The following is a 16,484-nucleotide window of genomic DNA, read 5'->3' on the forward strand; positions in this document are numbered from 1 at the left end:
AGAATTGTGAGTATTTAACAAGCAACATTAATTTTTTTAATGCAATTCAATTCAGTTCTAATTTTAATATTTTTATGAGGAGGTTCATTCAGTTCTGATTTATATGTTAACATTCTCATGACAGGAGAATTTACTGGAGCTGCAAAGTAAGGGGGAATTCATTCCTTCTGGGAGTCAAGATGTGTTAACTACGGCCTTGCAAACTCCCGAACATTCGGGGAGGGTTCGAGGAGTTTGAGGCTTTGTTAGCCCATCAATTTTCTTTAATTTACCAAATGGAAAAAGAAGTAGAATAACCAAAGCTGAGCTGTTGGCCCGGGATTGTGAGAGGGATGCAGAGTTGGAGAAGGCCAAGCAAGAGATGGTGAAGGAAATGGAGAAGACAAGGCAGGAGTTGGCTGAACTGAAGGGCTTACTCAGTAAAGCAAATATTTCATCTCCTCTGGTTTCGGAAAAAGCAAGTTGTGATGCTCAAATAGTTGATGATCAAACGGATCCTTTTCCACCAGAGAACAAGGTAAAATAACAAGCACATTTATTTAATTTAGCTCGACATTATTCAAGCATTCGTCATAGTTACTCGTTAAATATATATATGTGTGTAGGCTGGTCCACAAAAATGTGAGTTGGCTGTGGGCATAATAGAAAATAAGGTGGCATTTGGCTTGTTGTTTGACGATGATGACATGAACAAATCTATTTAAGGATTGCCAATGCAGCCTGGTTGTGCTCGTGTCTCAGTGGATGGGCCAATCCAAGGACAAGACAAGATTCATGTTCCGGTAGTCGGTGAGATTGAAACAGTAGAGCAGGCTGTTGGCTCCTACGTCTCATGGCCCCGCGACTTAATCATATTCCCAGATGCCCCTGCTACCGCAGTATATATTTTTACATCTATGTTTTATTGGATCTCGCACTATTATATTAACTCTATATTTGTTTTAATAAATTTGATAATATTTTCAGAAAAGTAAAAGGAAAGGGAAGGATCCTTTAACTGATTTGCATAAGGTTCAGTCCTTATTTGAGAATATGGAAATCAATAAAAATGTTCCGAAGCGCTTTCGGTTGTTGTATAAACATGCAACGACATTCATGAAGTCCACTGGAAACTCCATTCAAATCCCGTGCGATGCAGAGGTGTTTGGTGTTGAGAAAAGAATTTTCATTTTGCATGAAAACATAATTGCTTTGCTTGAGTTTAAAATGATTGGCCAAGCAGCAATTTCTGCATACATGGCGTGAGTAGTATAAATTTTTTAATTATTGTCTTGTCTTCTTGTTGATAATTTCTGCATTTATATTCTTGTTTTTTTTATAATTTCATTTTATTTGCAATGCAGATACTTGCATTGCATGGTTTATGAAAATGAAAATTTGGAGCAATTTGCTTTTTGTGATCCTGGAGTCTCGTTTACCTTGAACAACAATTTTGAAGATAATTTGGTTAGTCGATTTAAAGAGGGTAATCCTGATCGTCTCTTTTTTATGCCACATAATAGCAAGTAAGTACATAAAAAATGTCTCCAGATTTATTATAAATCGCTTTATTTATTTATAAGCATGAAATTCAAAATGATATGATTCTGATATTAATTCTATTTATTATAAATATTTATAAAAAATAGCTGCCATTGGATATTGGTTGTGATTTGGGCGGGCGAGGTTTTCATACTCAATCCTCTGCCTCGTTCAACTACCTATCCCGAGTTGGAAAAAGCAATATCATGGTATTTGCATTTAATTTCGAGTGATTATTTTCATTATTGAGATATCAATCAATTTGTGTTATTGATACTGCTAAGATGACAGGGCTGTGATTGCGTTCAATATTCAGGACGGAAGGGGAAATAAAGCACCGACTATCAGATATGTTACCGTAAGAACCAGGGGCATTAATTTACTTATTAGTAAGAGTTTTTTCGGTTAGATAGGGGCATTAATTAACTTATTAATTGGTCTGAGTTTTTTGGATTAAATAGGGATGCCCCAAACAGCCCGGTGGAACTGAATGCGGCTATGTTGTTATGTGGTATATGAAAGAAATTGCCATGGATAATGAAATGACATTTTTCAAAAAGGTATATTTTTATGCTTAATTCATTCTTGATATAACTGGTGTACATATAATTTGTGGTAGAATTCATTGTTACTAATTCCTGTGTGTTACACTTTTCAGTGGTCGAAAAAGAATCGAAAGGTGACTGTTGCCAAGGCTGAGCTGGACGAGGTTCGATGTGAGACTCTTAGCCATATCGAGTCCTTCTTATAAAAAGGCCTAATCTGCAGCTCCTTTATGTAGACTGAATTTGCAAGAATTTGTAAGAGCTACTAGTGGTTTTTGTTGATAAATATAATGGGGGAACTTTAGTTGGTAAATTTCTGTTTGGGATGAACTATGTATATGATCGATGGTGGATGTCTAGTACTTGCTATTGCAGTTATGTAGTTTGTTTGGATTATGAAGTTTGGTTGGTGGTGGATATATATACGTAATTGGTATAATCTATGGTAAATCAATGAATCTATGTTTGTTTTTACGTTTGTTTTGGTTTGGTTAGTTCTGGAATGGTAAAATGGCAGTTGGTATGTTTTTGGATGACTCTTGTTTGGGTGTTGGGCATTTGATTGAAACAGAGGATTCATGAATAAAAAAAATAAACAAACATCACTTCATGAACAAAATAACAGATGTAAAATGTAGTCAAATAAGACATTTCATTCAATAAACTGATGTCATAAGCAGGCACATATATCAGCTCACAAGAAATGACTGATGTAAAACAATATAATAGATATCACATTTTGAAAGAACTGATGTTAAACACACACAAAGACATCGGTTCCATTAAAAAAAGAAAGGTACGACATCGCTTCTGATAAAAGACTGATATAATATGTTAAGTTACACATCAGTTTAACAAGTTTTTCGATGTTAATGTATCATATTGCTTTATATGTGATAAGTTCAAAATGATATACATGACATATGAATGAATAACTGAAACCATAGTGAAGGTATACATTGAAGAAAAATACATCACATTGTTAAGAAAAACGATGTCTAAACTGTGTATAGACATCGGCTAATAAGCGATATGTAATGCACCTACCTTTCTCATCGCATGCAAAGACATCGCATGCATGCATCTATCACAAGATAATGCATATACATATATACATCACAACAACAGTATAACGGGTAGAAAACTTGCCTGAGCGATTGGGGGTGGTAAAAGGCCTGGGACGAGCCTGGTAACCTATAAGCAACATATAAGTTGGAATTAAACAAAGTCGCTTAAGAATCTATACTTTAACCAACTGGACTCTAACGCTCGCTTTTGCGCTTAACGATTCATTTAAGTCGCTCGAGTACCCTCAGCTCCACCATTTTTAATAAATTAACCATTAAGAGTTTTAAGGCGATTCTTTCGCGAGTACCCTACCAACTGCCTAATCCACTTTAAATAATTGTTTAATACCCCAATTAGTCATTTAAGGTCCTTAACCAAGGTTTCAAAGTAAGGCGAGGGGTAAAGGTTCGTTTGCGAAATGCCGTTACTTAAAACGGTCGTTTCTCCTAAACCGTACATCGGATTCAAGCGAACCACATATCAAAACGAAGCTCGTAACATGAACTATCTAAACATGGCAATGGTCAAAACCAAGCAGTGAGTTCACGGGTCCTGATGTTAAGAACAAAAGCAGTCTAAGGTAAATCGGACATTACGACGGCTATGTTTACGCGATTTCCCAAATTTTACCATTCCAAATCATATCAATCCAACTACCAATCAACAACAACTCAAGATACACATTAATGCTACTGATTTCAGTCATAATAAGCTCAAGGATCTCAATCCAATCAAATATTATAACATCTCCAAATTCAACTAAACTACTTAACAATTAAGCTCGAATCATGCTTATCATTCAAATTACTACTCATCCATCCAAACCATCTCCAAACTTCAACATTCAAACTTATTACTAAAGGGTGTGAAGATTTATACCTTTCTTGGAGGGTGGAAAGTTACTAGGGAGCCTCAAAGAACCTTGATCTATCCTTATATAACCTTGATCTTGCAAATGAAATCAAGAAACACAAAGTTATAATTTGAAAACACTATTCACCCTAATCTTTGGTGAATTAATTAGATATGAATCTATTTGACTCAAGAGCTTAAAATCATACCCAAGCTAAGTTATGAAATGTAGAATCCATTAAAACAAACCATGGAATTTATGCTTGAGTGGAGCTTGGACTTTGGATTTTTCTTCCTTGCTTTTTCCTTGAAAGCCGAGAGCAAAGATGAAAATGGGGAGAAGAAATGCTTCTTGCTTGGTTGCCTAGGTATTTGTGTGATGATTTTTGTTTTGTTTCTTTATTTATGGCTTGGCTAATTGTTTTGGATTTACCATGGTAACTTTTGCATGGCCAAGAATCAACCAACAACACACTTCCTTTTTGTTATGCTTAGGTCATCATTCTTATGTCATCCAATTGCCATATGTCTTCTCCTTGTAGTGTGATGACATCATCATCACTAATCTCTTTGATTAACTCCTAATTACTTGGTTAATGACCGCTGATCTGTTATACGGTTCGCTTAACTTCCGTTCTCGTTTATCGTTTGAGGGATCAGACCCGGGATCTTATTACTTGGGTTCCCCTAAACCTTTCTCAATATTTTATATTCCTTTTATGATCCTCTCTTATAATCCTTGAATTTAAATCCTTTTACTCCTGTTACCTTATACTCAATTCTTTCGGTATCTAGTGGATTTTCAGGAAAAATCGAAGTGTTCGAATTTGGATTCTGACGATCTTCACATACACTCATATACCACATAGAGTACTATTAAGATCTCAGAATATCAATAAAAGAACCCCTACATAGTGTGGCATGAAAAGTTTTCTTATTCAGCATAATCAGCAAAAACACTATTCATAAGGGTTACAAAAAGTTCAAAAATTTTGGGGTTATTACAAGATATGTTTCTGGAAGCAAGAAGATTAATCCCTACTAATTTGAGATATATTGCAAATATTTATGAACTTTTCATAACATGTTGCTAGTATTCAAAATAAACCTGTTATACATTATAAGTGTTGTAAATTATTCAACCTTGAACCCTGATGACATCATTGAACTTGGTCTATGAGCCTCATTCTTTGTAAACCACCGACTAGTGATTTTTCAGATATTAAACCATACAAATACAATACTACTTCACAAATATATATACACCATATACCAAATACTGAAATGGAATTACTTGAGCATACAGAAACTTATATACCCTATAATACCCTACAATATCAAATATCTATACCCGTATTATCATTGAACCCTTGTTCATCATATACCTGATTCTTTAGCAGGCCTGAAGCCGTTCCTCATATATATACTTTGATATACCCTGGTGATACTTATGAAATGTCTTATGCTCAGAGATAAATGATTTATCAATATTAATTATGATTCTATTTTATTGAATTACAATGTTTATCATATTGACTCATTTTATAATTATATGGTTTTATAAATGTGGACCAGATTCGTGGTCAGACCAGATTCGTGGTCACATTAGGCCAATGTATGCCTTGGATCCGGTATAGAGAGCAGAGTTGTATGCCTTGCTCGGGGTTATTGTGTGACTGATCAGCAGCCTAACCTTGGTTTTTAAAATGAAAAGTGAAATATCCAATTCTAATCATTGTTTATCAAGAAACTTGATTCTTCTGAATCATTTCAATTGATTTTTTTAACCTCAGTTATTGCTATAATGACTTGCTAAGCTAGTTAGATCACTCTTGCGAATCTTTTATGTTATTCTAAAGTTAAAAAGGAAATGGTTGGTAACAAAGTTTCCAATCCAGTGTGCGAGCTAGGATTCCAGGGTGAGTTGGATTGAGCTAGCAAGAGCTTTATGTTTAGTTCTGCATTAGGTAAACTTGTAAGAATGCTTTCACTATCAGTTGTAAGTTGATTTAGTTGGTATTTGGTACGATGTAATAAAAGTTAAAATGGTGGCTTGTTTTAATACTTTAACTTGTTGTGATCCGTGGTTATGGTAAGTAGGGTCATTGCATATATTACTTTCATAGAGAGGTTTATATATTGGGTGTGTGTGTGTTGTGAACCCCAAACTTCTGACCCGAGTTTGGAGGGCCTCATAGGCATCACGTCGTCCATTCTTTCAGAACTCAACTTGAGGAATGCCTCTTATAAGATCTTTCCTGACTAGTTCATTCATAGTCTTGAAGTTCAGATGGGAAAGTTTTTTGTGCCATAACCAACTTTCATCTTGACTTGCTTTGATAAAAAAGACAAGTAATAGAATTTGCACTTGATGAGTTGAAGTTAGCTAGATACACATTTCCTTTTCTCACTCCAGTGTGAACCACTTTGTTGTTCTTTTTGTCTATAACAACACAGGTTTCAAAATTTATTGTTACTGAGTTGCCCTTGTCACATAGCTGGCTGACAATCAAAAGATTGTGTTTGAGTCCATCCACTAGAGCAACTTCTTCAATGATGACCATATCTTTAGAAATCAAGCCATATCCCACTATATGCCCTTTGCTGTCATCTCCAAAAGTAATACTTGGGCTAGCTCTTTCCTTAAACTCAATGATCAGGGTAGAATCTCCAGTCACGTTCCTTAAGCATCCACTATCCAGATATCACAGATTCTTTCTGTTTCCCTGTACACATCAAAATTAAATCAAGTTGATTTTGGTACCCAACTTTCCTTGGGTCTTGCCTTGTTAGCCTTCTTTTTAGGTTTCTTATGCTTGTCCTCATTTGACTTAGGTGATTGAGATTCAACCTTGGTCAATAGAGTAGGGCTTTGAAAACCAATCATTATTGCAGAATTATCATGTACATGTTGGTTAACATGAAATGGCATATTAGGTGCAAACATGTTATTCCAGTATGGCATGCTAAATGGAATTTGAGGCATACTAAATGCAGCATAGTAAGAATTTTGTGCAAATGGCATATTAGAAAATTGTGCATTAAAATTTTGTGTAGGCATAACATTCATAGGTATTGTGGGCATGTTGGGAAATGAGGGAGGTATAGACATATGTGCAGGCATAGTAGATTTGTAATTAACAGTAAAGTGATTAACACTACCACATTTAACACAGATTTTTCTAGGTGCATATTTATCTGGTGTGTAGTTATTATGTTTGTTAATTCCTACTTTTCCATTCCTGTTATTTTTCTTTTTGGATTCTGCCTTAACCTCAATTTTTTCCAATATGTCATTCAGTTGCTTCATTGACAAATGACCCCCATTAACTCTTTTGTTCTCCTTACTTGACTTGATTCTCCTATAACAAAGTTCTTGGAAACTGATCCATATTACTCATTGAGTTTAGAAAGCTTGGCTTTGCTAATTGGTTTTCTTTCACTCGACGGATGTGGTTCCTTTTTATCTCTCGACGGATAATCTTCATTATCTGTTGAAAATTCTTCTGCCAAAGTACGATCCAGTTTCTCCTTGCTCTTTTTCCAGGCTTCTTCACAAAATGATTCTACACCTTGAACTTTAGCAATTTGGGCATGGACATCTCTTGATGACTTCCAGGCCTTGATTACCTCTTACTCTCGTTCAAGCTGCTTTCTCCAAATCTCGTCTTTCTTCAAAGATGCAGTCAGTTCCTCCTTAGAAATTATACACTCTATTTTCAGTTTCTCAAACTAAAAATATTGAGTTTTTAACACAACATTTCTTTCACTTAAAAACAAATTATTTTCCATAATTTTTGTGTTTTCTTTAGTGAGAGATTTACGTGTAACACACAAGTGATATAATTCTGTTGACATGTCATTTATAGCATCATTACCCTCATCTTTAGAAAGGTGTGCTAGATTAGTAGTGATTACCTGATTGCTTGTAGAACTAACTTTTATTTCATCTGATTTGGCCATTAGAGCTAGATTGACATAGCTTGTTTCTTCATATTCATCTACCACATCAGCTGCCCAGTCATTTTCTTGAGTCAAGAAAGCCCTTTCCTTTTGTTTGAGCAATTCAAAGTACTTCTTTTTATAATCCACGGGCTCAAACTTCTTTCTTTCAGAATCAGGCTACCTGCATTCACTTGCAAAATGACCACTCAAGCCATATTTGAAACATTTGAATTTGGATTTATCCACCATGTTTCTATTTGGCTTGGCTTCTTCAAAGTTCTTTTTGAATTTGAGCTTGGTAAACCTTCTTGATAGAAAAGGTAGATGTTCATCTATGTCCTCCATTTCATCGTGACTGAGATAATCTTTGTGACGGCCTCAACCCCGGGGTCAGGAGTTGACGTCATCAACCACAACCATAAGATAAACAATTCAATAACATGATATAACTACGACCCCTTTGCCAAGATTTTACAGGTTTAAGTATGACTCAGGTTACTCAACTAACACAACCCAAATTACCTTACACAATCCTGACCACTAATTCAATGCAGCAACTCAACATACCTCATCTGGTCTGAACACAACTACCTCAGAGGAGCCTTACACGAAAGGAGCTGGAACTTTGCCCTGACTACCGCGCAAGAATCTCCTAGGCATCTGCAATACATATGAAATATTCTGCAAGGGTGAGCAATTGCTTGCTCAGCAGCACCACTATATGAATAACAAGTAAAATAGTTTAAAGTAAAACAGTTATAGAAACAGAATTCATAACTTGCCAGAAACATGTAAAATAGATATAAACTGGATATTAAAACTAGCATGCTCTGTAAAACAAGATCAACAGTCGTGTGCTGTGCATAAAAACCATAGTTCAATTTTAGCATGCTATTTCCATTTTCAAACCTTCCGTTCTATTACAGGAACCATAAAACCATCTGTCCCGTTACGGGGACCCAAATCATTTGTTCCGTTACGGGAACCATAAAACTTGTCCCATCACAGGACCTATAAAACTTGTTCATCTCCTGGAACCTCAAAATCACGTGTTCCATTACTAGAACAACAACATTATCTATCTCAAACACGTTGATTTGTTAAACAATTTCAAAACTGTATCAATCAAATCTATTGGACGTTTAACGGGTGAAGATAGCTGATCAGTCTACCCTCACCGGACAGCGACTACCGGCCATCAAGATATAGAATGTGTTCCGGAACTTGGGAAAAGACTAGCTAGGTCTTTCCCCCACGCTGGACTAATCGGTTAAACAGAATGCCCAATCCAATTAGCCACTTACGCAACCACATGTTGGGCCGTTACCGAATAACAGGCCTCATACGCAACTCCAATAGATCAACTGAATTCCCTTTTTACCTTTTTCCAAAATTCTAAGACATAGGTGGATCAAAATCTTCCACGACATAGGTGGATTAAAACAGTCTCTTTATCCAGTTTCCAAAATCACTGTCACCTATCTCTTTTTAAAACCATTTTGTCACAACACACTATTCAAAACTTCCTTTTATTTTAGTCAAATTTAGAGATAGGTGTTTTCAGAAGTTACTTTTCCCCAAAACATAATTTTAAACAACATTTTCAAATACAGGGGATACGTAACTTAAAACATTTCTATTCCATTACGAGAATAAAACATTTAGCTATTCATACGTACTGAACCATAAAAGAATGGTCAGGGGTACTTGCCTTGCAGAGCTTTACAACTGATACTAATTGACTCTGAGCCGACTCAGACGCTCAAGCTTTATCTCTTTACTATTTGACTATCCTGAATCCGACCTCAACGCTCAGGTCCTTCGCTTAGGAACCTCGCTGCGCTTATCGACTGATCACTAGGTTATCTTTAGTTCGACTTCAATTCTTGAGTCCTTCAACTAGAACCTACAGAGCCGAAATACCCTACGTTTGACGTCTAGGTATGCTTGACATATCCTCGACACCAATTCTACCCAACGATAATCAAACCCGACTCGTAATTATATACATTATTATAATACAATAACACATCCAACAGTCAGGGTTCACGTTCTCGAGAAATCGGTTTGGTCTTCATTTTTAGAAAATACGTATACTCGTCATTTTACGAAATTAGGGTTACTGGATTTTGACAAAACATTCACCACAACATACAATCAGGTTTTGCACAAGATATATGTATATACTTATTTATACTTGTTCGACGTTCCGATAATTACAGGGTACGTCCCGCATTTTCGAATTTAATTTCAAAAAATTTGGGCAGCACCTCCTCTGTTTATCGGCCTACCCGTCGAACAACTCGACATCTCAACAATCAATAAACCAACAATCCAGTCATTACAGTTTCACAATCTACAAATACAACTCACAATCCGAACCCAATTCATAACTCGAACGCTAATAAAATTTCCAAGATAATTAAATATGTTTTAATTCGAATATTAATATATGAACTAAATTATTTATTTTAAAATATTAGGACTCATATAAACATCATCACCGTCCACCATCGACTCGCCGAGGCTCATCATCGATAGCGGTAAATTTCACGAGTGCCTGATTAATTCGAGTTTCCAACACGAATTTCACCGATAATTAAAAATCCCTGCATGAAATTTATTTATATAATGAAATTACTCAAATAAATTCTCAGCAGAAAATAAAAAAAAAGTTTGATTAATAATCGCATAACCAGAAACCGCATAAAATCAGGTAGCCGGAAAAGAAACAAAGCAGAATCAGAAGAAATACAAGGGCAACCACAACGATATCATTAAACATTACAAACACACCCGACTGCACATACACGCGCGTGTATATAAACGCGTATATACACACAAACCGGAAAAACAAGGAACAGGCGGCGGTTAATCACCGCAATTACAGGCGGCGGTGAGAACACATGAAGAAGCAGGGAAGAGCGGAGAGGAGAAAGAAAAGAGAGGATAATAAAAGAGAGATGAGAGATATGGGCAATCGTGAGAGAGAGACTAAGAGTGGGGGAGGGAATATCGAGATCGAGAGGAAGAGGGAGATGATAGAGAGGGAGGAGAGATCGATGTAGAGGGAGAAGATAGGCGATGTTTTCTGTTTTCTCTTTTTTTTTCAACTGCACAAAACCAACAATAACCCGCTGCCACGTTTCCGCTAATTAGCTAATATCCTGACACGTGTTCTCCTTTATTAGATAGCCTCATTTTATCCTAATTTTTGCAATTTAACAAACCATCGTGCGAATAAAATAATCCCGAAAAATTCTAAATAAGTTTTTAAAATGTCACGAATAATTCAAAGTTATTAAAAATAAGTTTTTCAATTTTTTTTCAAAATATATTTGAAACGTAACTCGTATATGTATTTTACAATTAAGGAACCGAGCTGCACTCAAAACAAATTCAGAAAATCACGAGAATAGTCTTAAAATGTTACAAATATCCCGAAGTTTATAAAAACATAAATTTTAAAATTTTAAAATAATTTCTGAAATGCAATTTATACCCGCTTTTATCAATTAAACGAATCGACGCGCGGGTGAAACTAACACCGAAAATTCCCAAAATAATTTTAAAATTCTCAGAATAATACGAACTTAATAAAATATAAGTTTCATAATTTTTGAAGATTTCCATAATTAAATATGGATTTTACCATTAAACACACTCAAAAAATCATTTATAAATAAATAATTAATGAAATATTGATTTCTCAATTTTATAAAGTCCTAAAAATAATTATTAAAATTATAAAGTCATAAAAACAATTTTAGAGACAATCCAAGTATTTATGGAAATAAAACTGCAATAACACTATTTTTAACAATGATACAAAATCATACAATTCATTAATTAACCACACAATTCAATTCCATACACTAGTAATCACATACACATAGTGACAGAGTAATAACCCACTAACTGAACCCACACAATCATTTTATTTAATTATTTATTCCATAATTATACATTTAAATAATAAATAAAATATACGGGTCGTTATATCCTTCCCCCCTTAAAAAGATTATGTCCTCAGAATCTGACTTAACCAAATAAGTGAGGATATTTGTCAAGCAATTTCGACTTTAACTTCGAGGTATACTCTTCGACTCAAGGATTTATTCAAGGCATACTCACCAAAGACATAAATTCATTCATAGGGATTCCCTTTTTAACGAACTAAAATTTGAATCGTTTGTTCCACGCAAAATAAATTCAGATGTGAGCCCCTTGACTCTCAATCAGCGACTCAGTTCAAATTAGGTACATATCGCCTTATCATTGACACACATAACATATTATTTATATATACTGTGACTGCGGCGGTGATACTAACTTATAGACAACTTTACCTATATTCTTTATACCTCGAATGGTTCAATATAATTAAGACTTTACTTGCCCCTTCCATTCAAACTTAACCAATCTCTTCCATGATAAAACTTTTGCCTATACCACGATCATCATTCTATATATTCATGTTCATTTCTTCTCTTCTATTCAAGACATCGGTCCCTAAATGGACCTTGCTTGGTTGGTAGTTACTCAAACAGTCGGGCTCCTGACCAGGACTTCATACTCTTAAGATTTGATATACAATAGCTATCGTTCAACCCTTCGCGGCATTTATTTAGGTTTTCACCTTGGCCTTCCTTAGCCCTTAGATGGGCGAGGATGTTATCAATAAATACGATTATAACATGCAAGTACTCCTGATACACCATATTCCTTAATTCCTTATAGACAACTGATACACTCGTTACCCCGCCTATTATCACCAAAACATACAACATTCATAACTCATTCTAATTGCAATCTTTAGTATGTCCTCAGGCTTACCTTTAGCTGACAGTAGTCTGATCTTAGGTCTTCCTTCTTAATATCCCTTATATGCACTAGTTACGCCCTATCTTCTTGCTTATGTCCTTGAATACTTATTCCAATATTAGCTTCCGTAGATATTATCGTTTGTTTCTTCCGGTAATCAATTATTGCCCTGGTTCCTTATCAGGGTCTTGAGCAGCTAAACTTTTAATCACATTACAAGTCTTAGCCTTGGCTGTACTGGACGTCAAACCTTTTGATGCACTATCTCCCATGCTATCTCGGGAAGTACTTCTACAATTCTTGGCAACATGTCCTACCTTGCCACAGTTATAACAGATGACTCCTGGATTTTCCACCTTACATTCTGACACATAATGTCCCTTCTGACTACACCTAAAACATTCAGTATTTGCTTTACACCTTCCACCATGTCTCTTACCACATTGCTTACACTCCGATATAGACGATTTAACCGAATTGGCCTGATTAGGGCTGGCTGAGGTGTTACTAATTCTATTTAAAGAAATACCCTTCTCCTTAAATTCTTTTTTCTTACTCTTTCCGACCTTTTTATGAGACTTCTGACTGGATCCTTCTTGACCTGATGCTTCTTCCATATCATCAATCTTTCGCTTCTTATCTTCTCGTTCTCTAGCGGCTTGCTTCTGATCAAATTCAATTACTAAGGCGGCCTGAACTATGGAAGGATACGTCTTGAGTTGCAATGCCACCACTCCACTACTAATTTCAGGCTTCAATCCTTGTTGAAACCTCCTTGCCTTCTGAGCTTCAGAGCACACATAATCTGGTACAAATCTAGCCAACTCTGTGAAATTAGCCTCATACTCAGCTACACTTCTGTCACCTTGCTTCAGTTCTAGAAACTCAATTTCTATTTGGTTCCTCACACAGTCAGGAAAATACTTTTCCAAAAATAACTCAGTAAACCTAGACCATAGAACAGGGCTTTCTCCTTCTAACGCTTTGGTTGACTCCCACCAGTAATTTGCTTCATTTTTCAAGAAATAGCTCGCATAATCAGTCTTATGATTTTCACTTACTTGAACAAGATTAAAAGCTTTCTCCATCTCTTTTAACCATGCTCCAACAGCTATTGGATTAGGTTCACCTTTAAACTCAGGAGGGTTAACATTCTGAAAGGATTTGAAACTAGCACTTTGGTTCACTCCTTGCTATTGCTGCTACAACAGTAGTTGCTGCTACTGAACCTGTTGGATTAACTGTAACTGTTGTTGCTGTTGCTGGCGCAATAAGTGTAGAATTTCATTTATAGCTGGACCCTCCGTAAAACTATTACCGTTTCCTTTAGACTGGGTAGCTCTCTTGGGTGGCATCTTCCTGAAATATATAAATGAGTTTATTTAATAACAAAAATATTTGACAAAAGGTATCACTGTTTAAAAGGTGCACCTGTATCAGGAAAATGATGCCCAATCACAGTACCCATGTCTTTAAAATCGGGGTCCATTTACAAAAGAAATTTAGATTAGCAGCATTAGCAACAATAGCAGTAACAGAATCAACAACAGTTCAAGAAAGCTAAAATACAAAGAAACTAAATACCGTAGCACGGTTCCTCAATATAACAGCAACTAACCAACTTCCCATCACTACTCAAGTACAACATCTAAATTTCTCCAACATACCACAAAAGTCGGCTGAATATATTAATCACACACTATGTAGAACAAGACAATAAATCGAGTCAAGCTTAAGGGACACTGACTTTACTAAGCGTCATCGTCTATGTTTCAACCAATCCTTCTTCTAAGGATGATTTCTTGTCACCCGAAAGTAGCCCATCAACCATTGATTTACTTTTCCTAAAGCTATAATTCCATCATTAGGTCCTGAACTCTCACGGTTACCATTATTCTTAAATGATATCCTGATATAAGACTCTCGTTCTTCTCAACAGTCGCTCTTACTTACTTTCCATAATGAGGACCATCTAATCGCAGAAATTCATTACCATAGGGTTACTGGATTTTGACAAAATATTCACCACAACATACAATCAGGTTTCGCACAAGATATATGTATATACTTATTTATACTTGTTCGACGTTCAGATAATTACAGGGTACGTCCCGCATTTTCGAATTTAATTTCCAAAAATTTGGGCAGCACCTCCTCTGTTTATCGCCCTACCCGTCGAACAACTCGACGTCTCAACAATCAATAAACCAACAATCCAATCATTACAGTTTCACAATCTACAAATACAACTTACAATCCGAACCAAATTCATAACTCGAACGCTAATAAAATTTCCAAGATAATTAAATATGTTTCAATTCGAATATTAATATACGAACTAAATTATTTATTTTAAAATATTAGGACTCAGATAAACATCATCACCATCCACCGTCGACTCGCCGAGGCTCATCATCGACGGCGGTAAAATTCACGGGTGCCTGATTAATTCGGGTTTCCGACACGAATTTCACCGATAATTAAAAATCCCTGCACGAAATTTATTTATATAACGAAATTACTCAAATAAATTCTCAGCAGAAAATAAAAAAAAAGTTTGATTAATAATCGCATAACCAGAAACCGCATAGACTCAGGTAGCCGGAAAAGAAACAAAGCAGAATCAGAAGAAATACAAGGGCAACCACAACAACATCATTAAACATTACAAACACACCCGACTGCATATACACGCGCGTATATATACACGCGCATATACATACAAACCGAAAAATAAGGAACAGGCGGTGGTTAATCACCGGAATTACAGGCGGCGGTGAGAACACATGAAGAAGCAGGGAAGAGCGGAGAGGAGAAAGAAAAGAGAGGATAATGAAAGAGAGATGAGAGAGATATGGGCAATCGTGAGAGAGAGACTAAGAGTGGGGGAGGGGATATCGAGATCGAGAGGAGGAGGGAGATGATAGATATGGAGGAGAGATCGATGTAAAGGGAGAAGAGAGGCGATGTTTTCTGTTTTCTCTTTTTTCAGCTACACAAAACCAACAATAACCCGCTGCCACGTTTCCACCAATTAGCTAATATCCTGATACGTGTTCTCCTTTATTAGATAACCTCATTTTATCCTGATTTTTGCAATTTAACGAACCATCGTGCGAATAAAATAATCCCGAAAATTTCTAAATAAGTTTTTAAAATGTCACGAATAGTTCAAAGTTATTAAAAATAAGTTTTTCAATTTTTTTTCAAAATATATTTGAAATGTAACTCGTATCCGCAATTTACAATTAAGGAATTGAGCTGCACTCAAAACAAATTCAGAAAATCACGAGAATAGTCTTAAAATGTTACAAATATCCAAAAGTTTATAAAAACATAAATTTTAAAATTTTAAAATAATTTCTGAAATACAATTTATACCCGCTTTTATCAATTAAACGAATCGACGCGCGGGTGAAACTAACTCGGAAAATTCCTAAAATAATTTTAAAATTCTCAGAATAACACGAACTTAATAAAATATAAGTTTCATAATTTTTGAAGATTTCTATAATTAAATATGGATTTTACCATTAAACACACTCAGAAAATCATTTATAAATAAATAATTAATGAAATATTGATTTCTCAATTTTATAAATTCCTAAAAATAATTATTGAAATTATAAAGTCATAAAAACAATTTTAGAGACAATCCAAGTATTTATGGAAATAAAACTGCAATAACACCATTTTTAACAATGATACAAAATCATACAATTCATTAAT

The 16,484-nt window shown here is 35.3% G+C and overlaps 1 protein-coding gene across 1 annotated transcript; it reads left to right on the top strand.

Annotated features, from left to right (window-relative positions):
• Positions 1-713: 713 nt before the first annotated feature.
• LOC141690427 (uncharacterized) lies at positions 714-2,648 on the top strand. The gene is made up of 8 exons (XM_074495232.1): positions 714-878; positions 967-1,241; positions 1,344-1,505; positions 1,629-1,730; positions 1,813-1,879; positions 1,983-2,081; positions 2,180-2,230; positions 2,562-2,648. Exons 1-8 carry the CDS (start codon positions 714-716, stop codon positions 2,646-2,648), a joined length of 1,008 nt encoding a protein of 335 aa, XP_074351333.1.
• The last annotated feature ends 13,836 nt before the right edge of the window (positions 2,649-16,484 follow it).

This window comes from Apium graveolens, chromosome 10 (assembly GCF_009905375.1).
Source record: "Apium graveolens cultivar Ventura chromosome 10, ASM990537v1, whole genome shotgun sequence".
Lineage (NCBI taxonomy): Eukaryota > Viridiplantae > Streptophyta > Magnoliopsida > Apiales > Apiaceae > Apium > Apium graveolens.